Source organism: Aedes aegypti, chromosome 1 (assembly GCF_002204515.2).
Source record: "Aedes aegypti strain LVP_AGWG chromosome 1, AaegL5.0 Primary Assembly, whole genome shotgun sequence".
Lineage (NCBI taxonomy): Eukaryota > Metazoa > Arthropoda > Insecta > Diptera > Culicidae > Aedes > Aedes aegypti.
The window spans coordinates 183,277,449-183,294,378 of NC_035107.1; the positions used below are offsets into that span (position 1 = coordinate 183,277,449).

The window sequence follows — 16,930 nt, forward strand, 5'->3', positions numbered from 1 at the left end:
TTTGATTCGAAACTAATTGAGGAGTACAGAGAACTCTAAGATTATACTTGAAATGTTGATGGATACTTTGGAAATCTCAGATTATGTCTGAACAAATTAGAAGTGTTGAAGTATAACTGAAATTTCCTAGAATGATTATGAATTAATTTAAACGTATAGATATCCCTTAGATAATTTCTGAATTGTTGGTATAAACTTTGGAATCCTAAATAAATGTCTGAGTAAATTTTGATTGTTTATGGATAACCAGAAATACCTAGAATAGTTTTAAGCTAATTGAATGTTGATGATATCTGGAAATTCTTAGTAAATATCTGAACTTATTGAGGGTCACAAAGAACTCTGTTAACTTTTATGCGCTGCTTAATCCTCTATCGATTCACACCGATAGACCTGTTGAAATTTTTGTGGAATCGTTTTTACAATGCCACCATTAGCCGCATTTTGAAGCGTATTTATTTCAATAAATGATTTCTCTGTTGAAATTGTTCATTCAGTCTCGGAAATATCGTCAGGAAAAAGCTGACAGTACAAGGAATCATCTGAATGTTTTCAGCGGTGTGTTTTGATAGAAACAATATTGTAAATTAGGCGTTTTGATTTTGAGTGCCAATAATAGTCGAATGGCGCGAAAGCCGTAAATTACCTTATTTATGGCTGCGAGCATTCGTACAATTTTTGAAAAAATAGGCGCCGTCCGCATATAACGTAACGCTAGAAAGGGGGGATGGGGGAGTAGGCTCAAGCGATACGGCTCATACAACAATTTGATATTATTCATACAAAATGTGTTATAGAGGGGGAAGGAATTCAAAAATTTTCAATTTTAGCTCTACGTAATAAATTGCCGCTGCTTGCATACAAGCTGAAATCACCTGAATGGGACTTCAAACGTGAATTATTGCACAGAACTAAAGTGTTTTTTAATCACGCGTTGCTATACATTCAATAGCAACAACATTAAAAAAAATGGGCTACATTTAATTTATTAGGGCTTATCTGCAATAATCGATTTATCTTCATCTTTGCACTGCGACAAAAAACTACACAGAAAAAAATATTAAATTTTCAATGTGATGTAAACTGAAGTCTACTGTATAAATGAATTAAATTCGTGTGTTATTACAGCATAATGTAAATTTAAATGAATATACATTGAATTTTCAACTAAAAACGGTTGAATATTACATGATCGTGTAAATTTTAAGTGAATTCAATTGAAAAATAATGGATTGGTCGTTTACGTTTATTTTGATGCTCCAAATATGTGCATGAAAATAAACTTAGATTTACAACATATTTTTAGCTGTGTAATTAACTATTCGAAAAAATATTCGAGATATATGATAAATGCTATTGCTTGCTATGGAAGCAACAACTATTAGCTTGTTTGTTGCCAAACATGCGTACATGAATTTCTTGGGCACTTCCACGATTCACTTTGGCATTGTTTTTTTTTTCCTCTAAAACTTAGCAATAAAATGTACGGTGTATAATGTTGTGAATCATGGACTCCATAGTCCATAGCTTTTAACATTTCCCTCAAAATTGATATGAAAAAGTTCCATCTCTCGATAATCATTCTTTTCGACTTGTTTACTATTACGGAGAAAATAGCGTTTTCATTTTTGAAATTTAGTCTAATCTTAGAAAAGCTTTTGTTGTTGATTTTTTTTTCATTTCTGTTCTCCCTACTGGAACCACCCAGCTGTTTGCGCAAGGTCAATACAAAAAAAAACTTACCGAGGTAACTCAGCAAAGTGTGCCATTTTGGTATGCAGATATTTTTTCCAAACTTAAGGATAATATCACAATGCACTTGAAATAATGAAACCTTCTCCATTCACATACTCAACGAACTGAATATCATTCGGAAGGAAAACAGTTATCAAAACAAAAGTCACTCACAAATTCGCGCGCTTTTTCCTCTCTCCACTGTCATTGCTCGTGAGTAACTACGCAGTCATCAATGCTAAAGAGAGACTGGAATTGGAATAAAAAACGCTTCGATAAAACTGGACAACGAACACACCTTCTATTCGAGACCACGAGAATAATTACCATACTTGACACGATGTGCTGAGCTCAGTTGGCAAAGTAGTCAAATTTGAAATATTTCTATGAAATTCAAAATACTATTTAATTAAACAGTTTTAAGTTAATGGATTAGGAATTTTGATAAGCTATAGGATCAACAATTTATAAAGAAAAAAACATCAATATAGGAACAAATACAAATACAAATACAAATCAATATAGGTAATACGTTTATGATGCAGCCCATCAAAAACTTTTCAACGTATACTGAACGGTTTTTAAATAAGTTTTGCAGTTAATTTTGTTTGAGCACTTGAAGGTTCATTTCATATTTCCTGCCATGCTTATTTAGTGCTTCACTTATCGAACAGTTTACTTGTTTTCCAGATGGCAGCATCGTACCTCCGTGGACACGAATAGCAATAAAAAACATGCTGATGTTTAACTTCTCTGTGTTGATTTCTTTTATTCGCTCCACGTGTTTTATGCAGCAAAGACTAGGATACAGACACACAGTTTTTTTGATCATCTTCATCACAAACTCATGCAATTTCGATAGATGCATACAAAACATTATTGCCGACTTGTGCTAAAAACGAGTTACAACCGCGTTTGGGTTAAAATCCAATTGGAACATTCGTTTTGTCATTCTCTTCGGTTTCATCATTATCAGTGACTGTATCGAGAAGCGTTTGAGTATAGCGAAATCATTTCATCTGAGTGTTCGTGGCAATGATAGCAAAATTAACAAACGCTTGGCGATCATGTGAAGTCGACGCTGATGGTCAAACAGTCAAAGCTAAGGCTCTAGTTAGAATGAATTTGTGGGCTTTGCAGCCGTGCGGTTAGCGGCGTCAGTCGTTTAGGCGTATTGTGCTACGGAGTGTGGGATCGATTCCCGCCCCAGTCGGAGAAAACTTTTCGTACAACGAAAAATTCTTCAGTGGTCCGCTGTCGTTCCGTGTGTCCGCTGTCTAATGTAAGTTATGTTCAGTCTGTGCAGCCTATGGCTGAAGATGGTGTAAATTGTCTTTTTAGTTAGAATGAAGTATTTGCGAGGAAATAAAAGCAATTTTCATCCGATAGGTCAATAAATCACAAAAAAAAAAAAATGAAAACGTCCATTTATCGTAATTGTTAAAATTAAAAAAAAAACGGACGATTTCATTCTTATAAATTTGGTGTTCATTCAGAAGAAAATAACCTTTTCCATTTTTTGGATTCGATTCTAAACTAAACTTTTTTACAATGTTATGTTGCAAATGTTATTAGTAGTTGGTTATACATATAGCTTGAAATTCTTTGTTAGCGTTAAGTTCAAAAGTCTACTTCAACATTAGGAAACTAGATGTCTGCAAGTTCTGCTTTGTTGACCTGCTTTTTATAAATTGTATTGTGGTTGAGGAGCCCTAAACCAAAAGCAAAGAATTTTAAGTGACATGTTTGAATAAGTTTAATGTTTTCAAGCTTCCAAAAGTACTTTACTTACTAGTTACTATTGTTTGGGATAACAAACATAAATTTGTATTAGTTTTGTTCGTGGCATGTTCATGTCAATTGTTTCATAATACTTATTACATATAAGCATCATCTGATTCAACGGACTTAATAACGCGTAACATAGTTAAAAAGCAGTCATAAAAGCAACAAAAATACTTTTTCTAGCACAATTGCTAAAAATTGCATGATCCACAACATTATTGAAGCATAGATACCCTAATTTACATGAAAATGTGAACATTATTTTACATATCACCAATCACATATATAAAAAAAGTTTATTATCAACTATTTCAATTTCACTTAGAATCCTAAAATGCATCTTCCCTCGTAAATCAGCTTGCTTAACCCTTGTGCAGTGGCCATGGTTTCTAAACTCGTCATCTCCATTTAGCCCATGTGATCGTACGTATACTGTTGAGCCTCTAATCGCAATTTATCAACGTTAATCGCTATCAGGAATAATTTCCAGAAATTATGGATGTTTGACAATTGGGGTAATTGGAATGTGCAATGCCACACATTTGGCTAGAGGTTGGAACGAGCGAAACGAATAGTGTCATGATTTCAATTTGAAATTCACTCACTGATGGCTGCTGGCCAACAAATATCAACGAACGATCATATCTTTGCGCATTCAGATCGATCTATGCATTTCGATAGATGTTAAACCGAAAAAAACCTTGATAGCAAAATTGGCGAATAGAAGTTGGGTTATGTTTTGAACAATTTGGAAATTGAATAAGCGAATTATGACATCCCATTGCCAAAATCTTTTTTCTACTTTTGATCCTTTTTTGGACCCAATTTTACGCGGGGCCTGTTAGCGAAAGCTAATCCTTCTTGGAAACCGTCTTGGGAAAAATCCTCTTAAAAGGTAACTTCTTCTTTCGTTTATTCACGGAACATGGTTGCAACCATAAGCAAAAGAAAGGGTGAATATCTGAATTCAAAACTTTCTTCCAAAAAGTTGGTTTAAGAACTGATACTATCAAGAATGGAAGCAAGAACGTTTGTCCGGAATGCGCGCTTTCATCCAAGGGTGAAATGATTAATGTCTATAATAGCATCGAAATGAGCAATCAGTCAGATGCTTTAGACAAATTTTCAGAACATCAAATCAAAGCAGCCTCTAGCCCAGGCTTTTTGATTCCAGTGAGTAAACAAAGGGTGCCTCCAATCGTGGTCAGTTGTTCCGAATTTGGAGGATTTGGGCAGAAAATCTTAAACTCCATTAGGATCATCAAGGTTTCCTTCCAAATCCCCAAGAAAGTAGACTTCGCGTTTTGCCGGAAACTCTTAATGATCGCGAGCTTCTTCTCAAACAACTTGAAGAGAAGAAGCACATTTTTTTTACTTATGACGACAAAGGAAGATACCAAAAATTTGGTGTGCACAAATTGCGTTGGCAATCATATGTCTAACTATTGTCCTTCGGGCAAACCAATTGTTGAGGTTCGTACCATGCAGATAAACGGTAACGTTTTTTGTAGTCGGAATTCCCCTGGCAAAATCTTCAACGAATTTAATTTTTTAGTTTATGATCGGTTGCTCTTACTTATCAGGTAAATTATAACCATGCTAATTCAAAAGCTAATTTCAGTTTTTCCTCTTCATATTGTCATTATAAGGGTAACCGTTCGAATTGTTTTAAATCAAATGGATATATCTATGCTTATGCTGCTGCAGGTAACCTCTATTCCGTCCCTTCATCAACGGAAAATCCCAACCGAAAATCATCAGAAAATGCACCTACTTCTAGTAACTTATTTCCCTGTGATTTTGATTTTTGAACTGTACAATTTAATCAAATGATTGATGCAATATTCAAAACCACCACTAAGGCTGAATCAGTTTAAGCTGGTGTAAAATTTACTATTTAAATTGTTATTGGTTTACGTTTATCCAATTGATTTAAGGTGAAGATGAATCGCCAAATTTCCAAGACCACAAATCTGGAGAATCGAACATTCGTTTGAGCTGAAAACTTAATCGATTGGTCATCACCAGCTAGTGACCAATCGATTAAGTTTATAGCTGAAACGGATGTTTGGTTCTCCAGATTTGTGCTCTTGAAAATTTGAGGTTTGGCTTCGATTCACCTTCACCTTCACCTTTTTTTTAAATATTTTGAATTAGAATGCTGGTTCTTTGAATGGTAAAGAGGACGAGATGTTTAATTTTCCAACAGCTTATAACATACATATAGCAGTTATTATTGAATCTCATTTGAAGCCTGGATCCAAACACAAAAGAGGTCAAAACTTTTTTGTTTATCGTAATGATCGACTGGACGGAGCATGTGGTGGAGTTGCAATCATCATTCATAGGTGTGTAAAACATAAACTTTTTTCATCATTTGAAACTAATGGTTTTTGCAACATTCAAAAACACAGTTTGGTAAATATACTTTCATTGCTGTCTGAATGCCTTTTCATTGCTCTGAGCAGTGAATTTGTTTATTTGCTTCAAACTGACTTGTCAAAATTGACTCGCAATAAGTCAATTTTTTTGTCATTGGTGACTTTAATGCCAAACATCGTTCATGGAATAATTCGCGAAGTAATTCCAACGACAGAATTTTATTTGATGAGTGTTCTCCAGGATATTTCTCAATAGGGTCCTAAAGCCCCGTCTCAATTTTATTACCAAACGCTTAAGTTTAGGGCAGAAACACAAGTTTACTCAATTTTTAAATGATTTCATTGTTTTAAGCACAAAAAAACATTTTTTTTATGATTTTTGAGATTTTGTCAAACCCCTTGGTTTAAACTTGAATTTTGGGTATATTTTGTTTTCCGTGTCCCTTCCGAAATGTCAGATAGGAACAACCCCAGAGTTAAAACTATATGCCCTGTGGCATTTTTGTCGAAAAAGTGAATGTCAAACAAGATCACAAGTGTCAAGGTTGATATTTGGAACCATTTTTAAAATTTTAGTTAAAAAAATATATAGCCGTTATTTGAGCGGGAAAACTTGCTAAAGTAGTTGCAAGAACATGCTCTTTCGTATTATTGAATAAAAACGAGAATTCATTATACATTTTAGGACCCAATTCAATACCCTGATGTATGTCCTACATGTTTTTCCTTTTCTAGAAACCCTTCAACGATTAATTTGGTCCTAACCGACTCTAGTCACCTTTGTAGCCAACTGATTACCTACCTTGATACCTTGATGGCTACAGCGTAGCGTCACGCCATTGCCGGGCGTATTGTAGAGCCCCATCTTCGTCGGTCTTGGGCGAAACTTCTCCAGTTGCCCCGAATGTTTAGGGTCGCCAGGTCCACTTCCACTGCGTACAGCCAGCGTATTCGGGGTCTTCACCGAAGCCACCGACCTGTGCCTAGTTCCCTGCTGAATATTATTATCGCAATTCTTTCTTCCGATATTCCAACTAAGTGACCAGCCCACTGAAGTCTGCCGTATTTTACACGCTTGATAATATTCGTATCTTTGTACACTTGATACAACTCGTGATTCATGCGTTTGCTCCACACACCATTTTCGAGTTTACCACCGAGTATTGTCCGCAGTACTTTACGCTCGAAAACACCGAGAGCTTTCCTGTCTGACTCTTTCAACGTCCACGCTTCATGCCCGTAGAGTGCCGCCGGAAGAATCAATGTTTTATACCGGGCGAATTTTGTTTCCGTTTGCAAGGTGCGGGACCTAAGCTGGTTACGTAGTCCGTAAAAGGCCCTAATCGCAGCCGCAACACGTCTTTTCACTTCGCGGGAAACGTCGTTGTCACATGTCGCAAGTGTTCCAAGGTAAACAAATTCTTCAACAACTTAAAACACATCCCCATCAAATACTACCTCAGCACCTACACCACCATGCCTGACTCTATCTCTACCTGCAATCATGTACTTCGTTTTGGTAGAATTAATGATCAGGCCTATCCTGCTGTCTCCCTTTTCAGAGGCACGAAGGCCTCTTCCACTGACCTGTGATTGATTCCAATTAGATCTATATTGTCCCCAAGGAGCATGTGCGACCTTATGATAACACTGTTCGACAAAAAAAGTCGATCTGAATGCACAGAGACCGGACAACTCGGGCTTGAAGGTATAAAAATAAAAAAAAATAATGGCGTTTTCAGAATGTTCGTGTCTGCCCCAGGTCATTTTTAAAATATACTTGAACTTTTTGCATTTTTTATTTAAAAATCTAATCTAATCAATAAACCGACACAGTGTTTTATATTCAGGACAGCGGAATTCATGTGCCATATAATGTTTAAAACGTTAAGTCCAATATGAAGAGTTGTAATAAGATTTGCAGGAAGCCCTCCCCCTTTTTTGCACCCTCCCCATTTTTAAAGTATCGCAAATGATGGAATATTTGATAAACGGGGGTTGTCAAAATAACTGGGACAGGCAAAAATTGGGCCAACTTTGGAATGCTGTAACTTTGACAAAAATTGACCGATTTCAATTCTTTAAGAAGTAATGGACGGGTCAACTAATCTAGTTTTGAGGTGAATCCACGGAGTATGTTATGTTTTGGTGTAAGAACAGAAATGTCCCCAATGACAGGTTCCTCCGGAAAATTCCGGTGGTCACAAAAGTGGCCACTGTAGTCAAATATCCACTTTAGGTCTACAATAGCCCTATTTAGCACAAGACATGAAAAATGAACCATCGCACGATATGTATTGGAGTTCAATTTCAATTGTCCCTAATTACAGGTTCCCTCTGGAACATCCGGTGGTCCCGGAAGTAGTCACTGTAGTCAACTATCCGTTTTGAGTCTACAGTTGCCCTATTTACGACAAGACATGAAGAATGAGCCGTCGCATGATATGCTTTGGTGTCAAAATCGAAATGTCCCCTATGCAAGGTTCCCTCGGGGCACTTGGCGGCGCCATGAGTGGCCAAATCTGTACAAGACTCTTTTTTAATTTATAATAGGATATTTTATGATAAGCTAGGGAGAAAACAATATTGCGCGACATATTTTGAGTGAATAAATTGTTTGATGCCAATTCGGATCCACTACCGGCACCGATTCCGGGGAAATGGCCATATCTTGGTTGTTTCTGGATCGATCCTAATACTTGGCGCACCAATCGCTTTAGATTTTGATCTTCTATCTCCATGTGTAGTAAAATTTTGAATTTTTAGCCGAGACCTTTACTAAAAACATGTCATAATTTTACTGCATAAGACATGCTTCCGGAAATCCGGATTATCACCGGTATCCGGTGGTCATAGTTCATCTCCGTGGATTCACCTCAAAACTAGATTAGTTGACCCGTCCATTACTTCTTAAAGAATTGAAATCGGTCAATTTTTGTCAAAGTTACAGCATTCCAAAGTTGGCCCAATTTTTGCCTGTCCCAGTTATTTTGACAACCCCCTGTATATCAAATATTCCATCATTTGCGATACTTTAAAAATGGGGAGGGTGCAAAAAAGGGGGAGGGCTTCCTGCAAATCTTATTACAACTCTTCATATTGGACTTAACGTTTTAAACATTATATGGCACATGAATTCCGCTGTCCTGAATATAAAACACTGTGTCGGTTTATTGATTAGATTAGATTTTTAAATAAAAAATGCAAAAAGTTCAAGTATATTTTAAAAATGACCTGGGGCACACACGAACATTCTGAAAACGCCATTATTTTTTTTATTTTTATACTTTCAAGCCCGGGTTGTCCGGTCTCTGTGCATTCAGATCGACTTTTTTTGTCGAACAGTGTAATAGTGCAATTTCTCTGCACGCCAGATCTCCTAATAGCACCCTCGAATGCAATGTTGAACAGTAAATTCGAAAGTGCGTCTCCTTGCTTCAATCCGTCTAACGTCACGAACGAGGTTGACACCTCGTCTGCGATCCAAACACTTGATTTCGAACCACCCAGCGTTGCATGTATCAGCCTAATTAGTTTCGCCGGAAAACCATTCTCATTATCTTCCAAAGCTCATTTCTTTTCACTGAGTCGTACGCTGCCTTGAAATCAATAACAGATGGTGAGTATTGAAAACTGTGATACGAAACAGAAACGAAAACGTGTGTGTTCTGATCGAATACGTCAGCTGAATGAATGAATTATTTGCGTTTGTTAGTTACACGTTCTTTGAGATATGCTCATTTTCTCTCTAGTATGTACCCAGTACACTGTGATCAGTTTATACCCAACTCTACCCAGACAACCAGAATGTACATATAACGAAATCACCTTTTGCGTTATGCGATGCTTATATGCGCAAAGTTTCACATATAAGATGCCGCGAAAAGGCCTTATACGTACAAAAGTGGAGGCGATATACGTGCATATTTTATAAGATGAAAAATAGCATGCATTGCGAGTATGTAGATTTTATCGCGAACTAATCTGTACTCTTATGCGACTTAATATATGATAACAAAGTTGATTTGACAGCTACTACGGATTGATCCGACTTACTTTGTATGTGTATACGGGACGAAAGGAAATGTACATATGAACCCATAAAAAAGCGTTTAATGCGAGGAAACTCGTCGGTCAAACGATATCTTGCACCATGTAATGCGGGTGTGATGCAATTTGTATGAATAAACAACTTTGTTCGTAAACTGTTAAGCGACTTCTGGTTGTCTGGGTAACATCCCTCCTTAAAATAATCACACTTTAATGCCTAATGCTGAATGATGTTTATCAAATGTTGCGAACGGAAGCCTCTTAGTAAGAATATCAGCCGATTGATCAGCAGTCGGCACATAACTCACCTCTACCTTGCCTTCTTGTACACATTGCTTGATGAACGACAGCTTTACCCCAGTGTAATTCAGCTTCTCTGAAGGCCCAGCAGATTCCGTAATGGATATCGCAGACTGATTGTCCTCGAATATCTTCACAGGACCAGGATCCAGCAACTTCAGCTCCTCGAATAGCATGCAGGTCCACAACGCTTCGCATATACATTCAGCCAGGGCGCAACAGTCAGCCTCTATGGAGAAAAGTGCCACGGTTCTTTGCTTCTTAGAGCTCCATGCTGTCGTTGATCCGTAACTTTGAAGCAGATATCCAGAAGTTGAATGGCGATCGTTGATATCGGTCGCCCAGCTAGCGTCCGCGAACCCAACGATTTGTCGATCAACTTCACATCTCGTATAAACCAATCCAAAGTTCAAAGTACCCTTGATGTACCTCAACATCCTTTAAGCGTGACCCTAATGCTGCTCCGAGGGATTACATTGGAACTGGCTGAAGAAGGATACAGCTGCACTCAAATCCGGTCGCGATGTTACTGCCAGGTATGTGAGGCAGCCGATGAGCTCACGATATGGTTTGACTAGATGTTGAGCTTCCTGTGACTTCTCGAGCATCAGATTGGTCTCCATGAGCGTACGTTAAGGATTGCATCCTTCCATGCCGAATCGTTTCAGAACTGCGTTAATGTAGCTAGGCTGGCTGAGTTTCATTGTACCTTCTTTCCAGTTTCGATCAATCTGCAGGCCCAGGAACACTCTAGCTTCACCCAGATCTTGCATTCTGAACTCCTTCTGAAGCATTCGCTTAACTATCTCCACACTACTCAAGTTCTTCGCAATAATCAATACGTCATCAACGTAGAGCAGCAGATAGACAGGGCCGTTTCTTCCGTAGCGCACGTAGAGGCAGCTGTCTTCTACACATTGTTGAAATCCACATTCAGCCATGAATTCGTTGAAGCGATCGTTCCAGGCTTTCGATGCTTGCCGCAGCCCATAAATGGATTTGGACAACTTACACACTTTGTTTCCCTCCTCAAATCCTTTAGGCTGTTTCATGTAAATGTCCTCCGCGAGCGTACCGTTAAGGAACGTTCGTAGCATAGCACGAACAGTGGACATCTTCACAACTGGTGCATAGGTGTCGGAAAAATCAAATCCATATCTCTGGGTAAAACCCTTGCAACCAATCTCGTTTTCCGCTTCCGCACAGATCCGTCCGGGTTGAATTTCGTATGGGAAAACCCATTTGCAGTCGATTGGTTTTCATCGTGCCGGTAAATCTACCAGTTCCCATGTGCCACTGTCAGCCAACGATCGCAGCTCAACGTCAACAGCTCGCTTCCACTCCAACTGCTTTAGTTCCTCGATTGTATCTCGAATTCTCTCAGCATAGTTCTCTGCATTGAGTGCGAGTGCCATACACATGTAATCATTTAGGTTTGCCGGTGGTCTTCTGATGCGCTCACTTCGACGTACACCGTGGGTAACCGATGGTTCCAATCCATGATCTGCTCCCTGATTTTCACTAGCATCAGCTTCATCACTGCACTATGGTCCAGGAATCAGTTTTACGCGGAAAGATGCATTTTGAGCTTTAGAATGAAACATTAGACAAAAACGGTCTTCTACAAAGTTGTTTGTATTAGTAAGGTCCTTTGTTTGGTGTTATTTAAAATTAGGGTGGACCACATCTTCATAGAAATTGTGTAACTAACTTTCTTATTTGTAGAAATTATACTATACATGCTTCAGCAAAGTTGTAGACCATTTAATTTCAAGCAACTTTGCCAAAAAAAGTTTTTTTATATCTCTTAAATTGACCGATTTAGAGCTATTTTACTACGGTGACATAGGGTGGTCCGAACAAAATTGGTTTTCTGGCTCTAGAGTTTTCAATTCAAATTTCTCATCAAAGTGGTCTATGAAACACTTTTAGAGCTTTGAAAAATGCGTAGTTTGGTGAGTGAAGAAACTCGCTATCTCTTTCCGTTTGGGAGTTATTATTGTTTTTCTCTCAAAAACATGCCTACTTCGATTGTGAATATTTCTGATTGGGGCAAACATCTTTTGACGGCATTCAAAAGACAAAAAAAAATTGTAAATTGTATCAAAAAATTACAGATGTGTTATTTTTGTAACTCTAATAAAACACCTTGAAAATCAAATATTTTTTATCACAAAAACTTTAATAACTTTTGAACTAAAATAGATATCAGCAATATTTTTGCATGAAAATTTGCGTTTTGTTAAGTTCTAAAAGTCGTTCATAGATGACTTTGACGAGAAACTAATATTAAAAACACTAGAATTGAAAAACTGATTTTTGTTGGACCACCCTTTGATGATTAGGAAAAAATGCTCTAGATTGGTCAAATTTTGAGCTACAGAAAAACTTTTTTTAGCAAAGTTGGTCAAAATTCCAAGTTCTACCGCTTTGCCTAAGAGTATATACCAGTATTTTTGCAAATAAAAAAATTGATTATATGATTTGTGTGAAATTGTGGACCACCCTAGTTTTGAATGACTCAGTATGAAAGCCTAAATTTTTATAAACAATTTTGTAGAAGATCATTTTTGTCTAAAATTTTATTTTCATGCTCAAAATGCAAAATAATAAATAAAATCATACTATGAAAATCTTCAAAATAGTTTTAAAGCCCTATCTTTCTTATTTCAGATTTCTCGTCAAAGCGGTCTATGAACGAATTTAAGAGCTTAACAAAACGCAAATTTTCATGCTAAAAGATTGATGATATCTTTTTTAGTTCAAAAGTTATTAAAGTTTTTCTGCTTAAAATCATTTGTTTTTAAGGGCATTTTATTAAAGTTACAAAAATAACACATTTGTAATTTTTTGATATAATTTACAATTTTATTTTGTCTTTTGAATGCCGTCAAAAGATATTTTTTATGTTTGCCCCAATCAAAAATATTCACAATCAAAATAAGCATGTTTTTGAGAGAAAAACAACAATAACTCCCAAACGGAAAGAGATAACGAGTTTCTTCACTCACCAAACTACGCATTTTTCCAAGCTCTAAAAGTGTTTCATAGACCACTTTGATGAGAAATTTGAATTGAAAACTCTAGAGCCAGAAAACCAATTTTGTTCGGACCACCCTATGTCACCGTAGGAAAATAGCTCTAAATCGGTCAATTTAAGAGATATAAAAAAACTTTTTTTGGCAAAGTTGCTTGAAATTGAATGGTCTACAACTTTGCTGAAGCATGTATAGTATAATTTCTACAAATAAGAAAGTTAGTTACACAATTTCTATGAAAATGTGGTCCACCCTAATTTTCAATAACACCAAACAAAGGACCTTACTAATACAAACAACTTTGTATAAGACCGTTTTTGTCTAATGTTTCATTCTAAAGCTCAAAATTCATCTTTCCGCGTAAAACTGATTCCTGGACCACTGTGCACTGAAACAATCGTCGGTGTCATCCGGCGAACGCGATCCAACTAAACGGCGACCATCACATGTCGGTGGAATGCTATCACATGGAGCACCTTCACACTGCTGGCGAACAGCATTCGGATCGCTGCAGACGGCTTGATCGAGAGACGTTAACAGAATTTCTTTAATAACCACATCACGTGCAATGAATATCTTCTTGCCGTCCCACAGCCGGTAGCCGTTCGGTCCGTACCCAACGAAGTAACAGGGTTTGCTACGAGCTTCAAGCTTGCTTCGCTTTTCACGTGGAATGAGACTCATAGCCAAGCTTCCAAAGATCCGCATCCGAGACACATCCGGCTTGTGGCCGTACCACAACTCGTAGGGGGTTTTACTCGACGTCACTGCCGCAGTCAGGCTTCCGTTGATGAGAAAGGCGGCCGCTTGAACTGCCTTGCTCCATAGACACTTGCTCAGTCCCAAATCAGCTATCATCGAACGCATCGGATTGCTTTGTGGTCTTCGGCAATGTTGTTCATCGTAGAAATACCTATCGAGATCTGGATTCAGAATTTTTATAGAGGTTATTGGGCGATCTCTGGCGATTTTTCTTTGCAAAAGTAAGTTTTCCCAAAGTAAATCCCATACAAACTTTGAACGGCTGGCGCTAAAATATAGTTTCTCCGATCGAGCTGAAATTTTGCACAGTTGTTATGGGACCTAAATGCAATCCAAAAAGTGGACTGGAGCGAGAATCTAAATTTTTCATATAACCATGTCCCAGGCTAATGTACACGACGCAAAAATGCGTATAATCGTCAGTGAATGATACTAGATATCGCTTACTATCCCAAGCAGCTGGCTTTATCGCCCGCACACATCGCTATGTATCAGCTCGAGCGGCCGGGAGCTCCGTGGCAGCACCATATATTATAATGAGTGTCAAACTGCTGCATTTCGAAGCTACGTCGCTCGTTTGGAGACGACCGCTAAGCACGATCCCACAGCCTTTTGGAATTTTATTCGAAATCGCAAACACTCAACTCGATTTCCTGCTGAAATGACTTACAAAAAACTATCGCTAGCTGCCCTGAAGATGTTGCTAATATGTTTGCCGACTGCTTTAAGAACGTGTACAGTTCGAATCCACCAACGTTTTCATCGGACAACCTCAGAAATTGCCCAACTTACGATCTGAATCTCGCGCCTTTTGATATTTCGCGGCAAGATGTATATTCAGCTTTGAAAAATCTGGACGTAACCAAAGGAGCTGGTACTGACAATTTGCCGCCGTTAGTCTTAAAAGAATGTGCAGAATCGTTGCAAATGCCGCTGGAGATTATCTATAATAAGTCGCTTCGTAATAGCACTTTTCCGTCGATATGGAAGAAAGCCTCAATTAAGGGTATGCGATATGGATTTTTTCCATGTCGATACGAAACGAAACGATAAGCGGAATATCTTGCGCTTATAATAACGAAACGAAACGAAATTTAAAAATGTTTCGTGTAACTCGATACGAAATCAAATATCTCACGGAATTTTTCGAAACGAAACGATATTTTTGAATTTGTTCCGCGGAATACACGTTTAAATTGTTTTTTTTCTTGTCAAAAGCTGGAAATTTGACAATAGGCATAACAAATGTCTTTTTAAATCCTTTACCATATGGAAACCTTAGCGTTGCTCAGCGGAATCCTTACATGTTTTGGTAAGACCCTTTTCTGTTTGTTTGAAATCTTCTTCTTCTTTCTGGCATTACGTCCCCACTGGGACAGAGCCTGCATCTCAGCTTAGTGTTCTTATGAGCACTTCCACAGTTATTAGCTGAGAGCTTACTGTGCCAATAACCATTTTTGCATGCGTATATCGTGTGGCAGGTACGAAGATACTCTATGCCCTGGGAAATCGAAAAATTTCCAACCCGAAAAGATCCTCGACCGGTGGGATTCGAACCCACGACCCTCAGCTTGGTCTTGCTGAATAGCTGCGCGTTTACCGCTACGGCTATCTGGGCCCCGAAATCTTCTTAATAACTTTATAAGGTTTCATTTCAACATATCTGACACTAACACAAGGCAATAAGTGGGTTTAATTTAAATGTTACAACTAAGAAGTGGGTCGAAAAGCAGTTACAAACATTTAAAACAATCTGAAAAATATTGAGAGGAGCCCAAAATTAATTTGATTTTTAGAAATGCCTTACAATTTTTTTAATCATGTGGATGTCATGTTATGCTAATATATACCATAAAACATGGAATAATGATATTCTTTTTTTTTTGCTGTAGGGGATTTTTTTTTATTATCGTACAAATTGGGCCGAAGGGTCTCAGATTTTCATGAAACTTTTTCCACAGGCAGGGCTCATGGATATATGAATAAAAAAAAATTGAGAAAAATTCAGGGTAGCCTATTTTTCCGGAAAACTCAGGTGTAAATTTTTTGATTTCCCTTGACACTACTTACTTTGAAAAATCATAACTCAAGAACGAAGCATAGTAGAAACAAAGTTTTTATATGAAAATTTAAGCAAATTTTCTCAAAAATCCAAAAAAAATATGAACTGGAAAAAGTTTTCCACAAAATTTTCCACCGCTGGGAAAATTCATAAAGAAAAGCCGGAAAAACTATGCCCGAACTCGTGTAAAGAACGAAGCATCGTAGAAACAAAGTTTTTATATGAAAATTTAAGCAAATTTTCTCAAAAATAAAAAAAAAATATGAACTGGAAAAAGTTTTCCACAAAATTTTCCACCGCTGGGAAAATTCGTAAAGAAAAGCCGGAAAAACTATGCCCGAACTCGTGGAAAATTTTCAAAAAAATATTTTCGAGAAGGTAATTTTATAAGCTTTAATCACTGAAATTTTTGGAATGCACTTTTTTTTCGTTTTTGAGTTATGGCCAATTTTGTGAAAAATGTCCAGATGTGCCATAAAAGACTTTTCTTTGAAAAATCATAACTCAAGAACGAAACATTGTAGAAACAAAGTTTTTATGTGAAAATTTAAGCAAATTTTCTCAGAAATCCAAAAAAAATATGAACTGGGAAAAGTTTTCCGCAAAATTTTCCACCGTTAGGGAAATTCATAAAGAAAAGCTGGAAAATCTATGCCCGAACTCGCGGAAATTTTTTATTAAAATATTTTTGAGAAGGAAACTTTATAAACTTCAATTCTAGTAACTTTTAGGATGTACTTTTTTTTTGTTCCTGAGTTATGGTCAATTTTGTGAAAAATGACCATATTAGGCTTTTCTTTGAAAACAAATCTTTGCAT

The 16,930-nt window shown here is 37.3% G+C and overlaps 1 protein-coding gene across 1 annotated transcript in view; it reads right to left on the reverse strand.

The window, feature by feature from the left end:
* LOC5567414 (C-1-tetrahydrofolate synthase, cytoplasmic) overlaps window positions 1-1,881 on the reverse strand; it is an 87,621-nt gene extending 85,740 nt beyond the window's left edge. Inside the window, exon 1 of the mRNA XM_021854796.1 lies at window positions 1,744-1,881. Within this exon, the coding sequence (XP_021710488.1) occupies window positions 1,744-1,769 (26 nt within the window). The 5' untranslated portion in view covers window positions 1,770-1,881. The remainder of the gene's footprint in view (window positions 1-1,743) is intronic.
* Window positions 1,882-16,930: the final 15,049 nt, after the last annotated feature.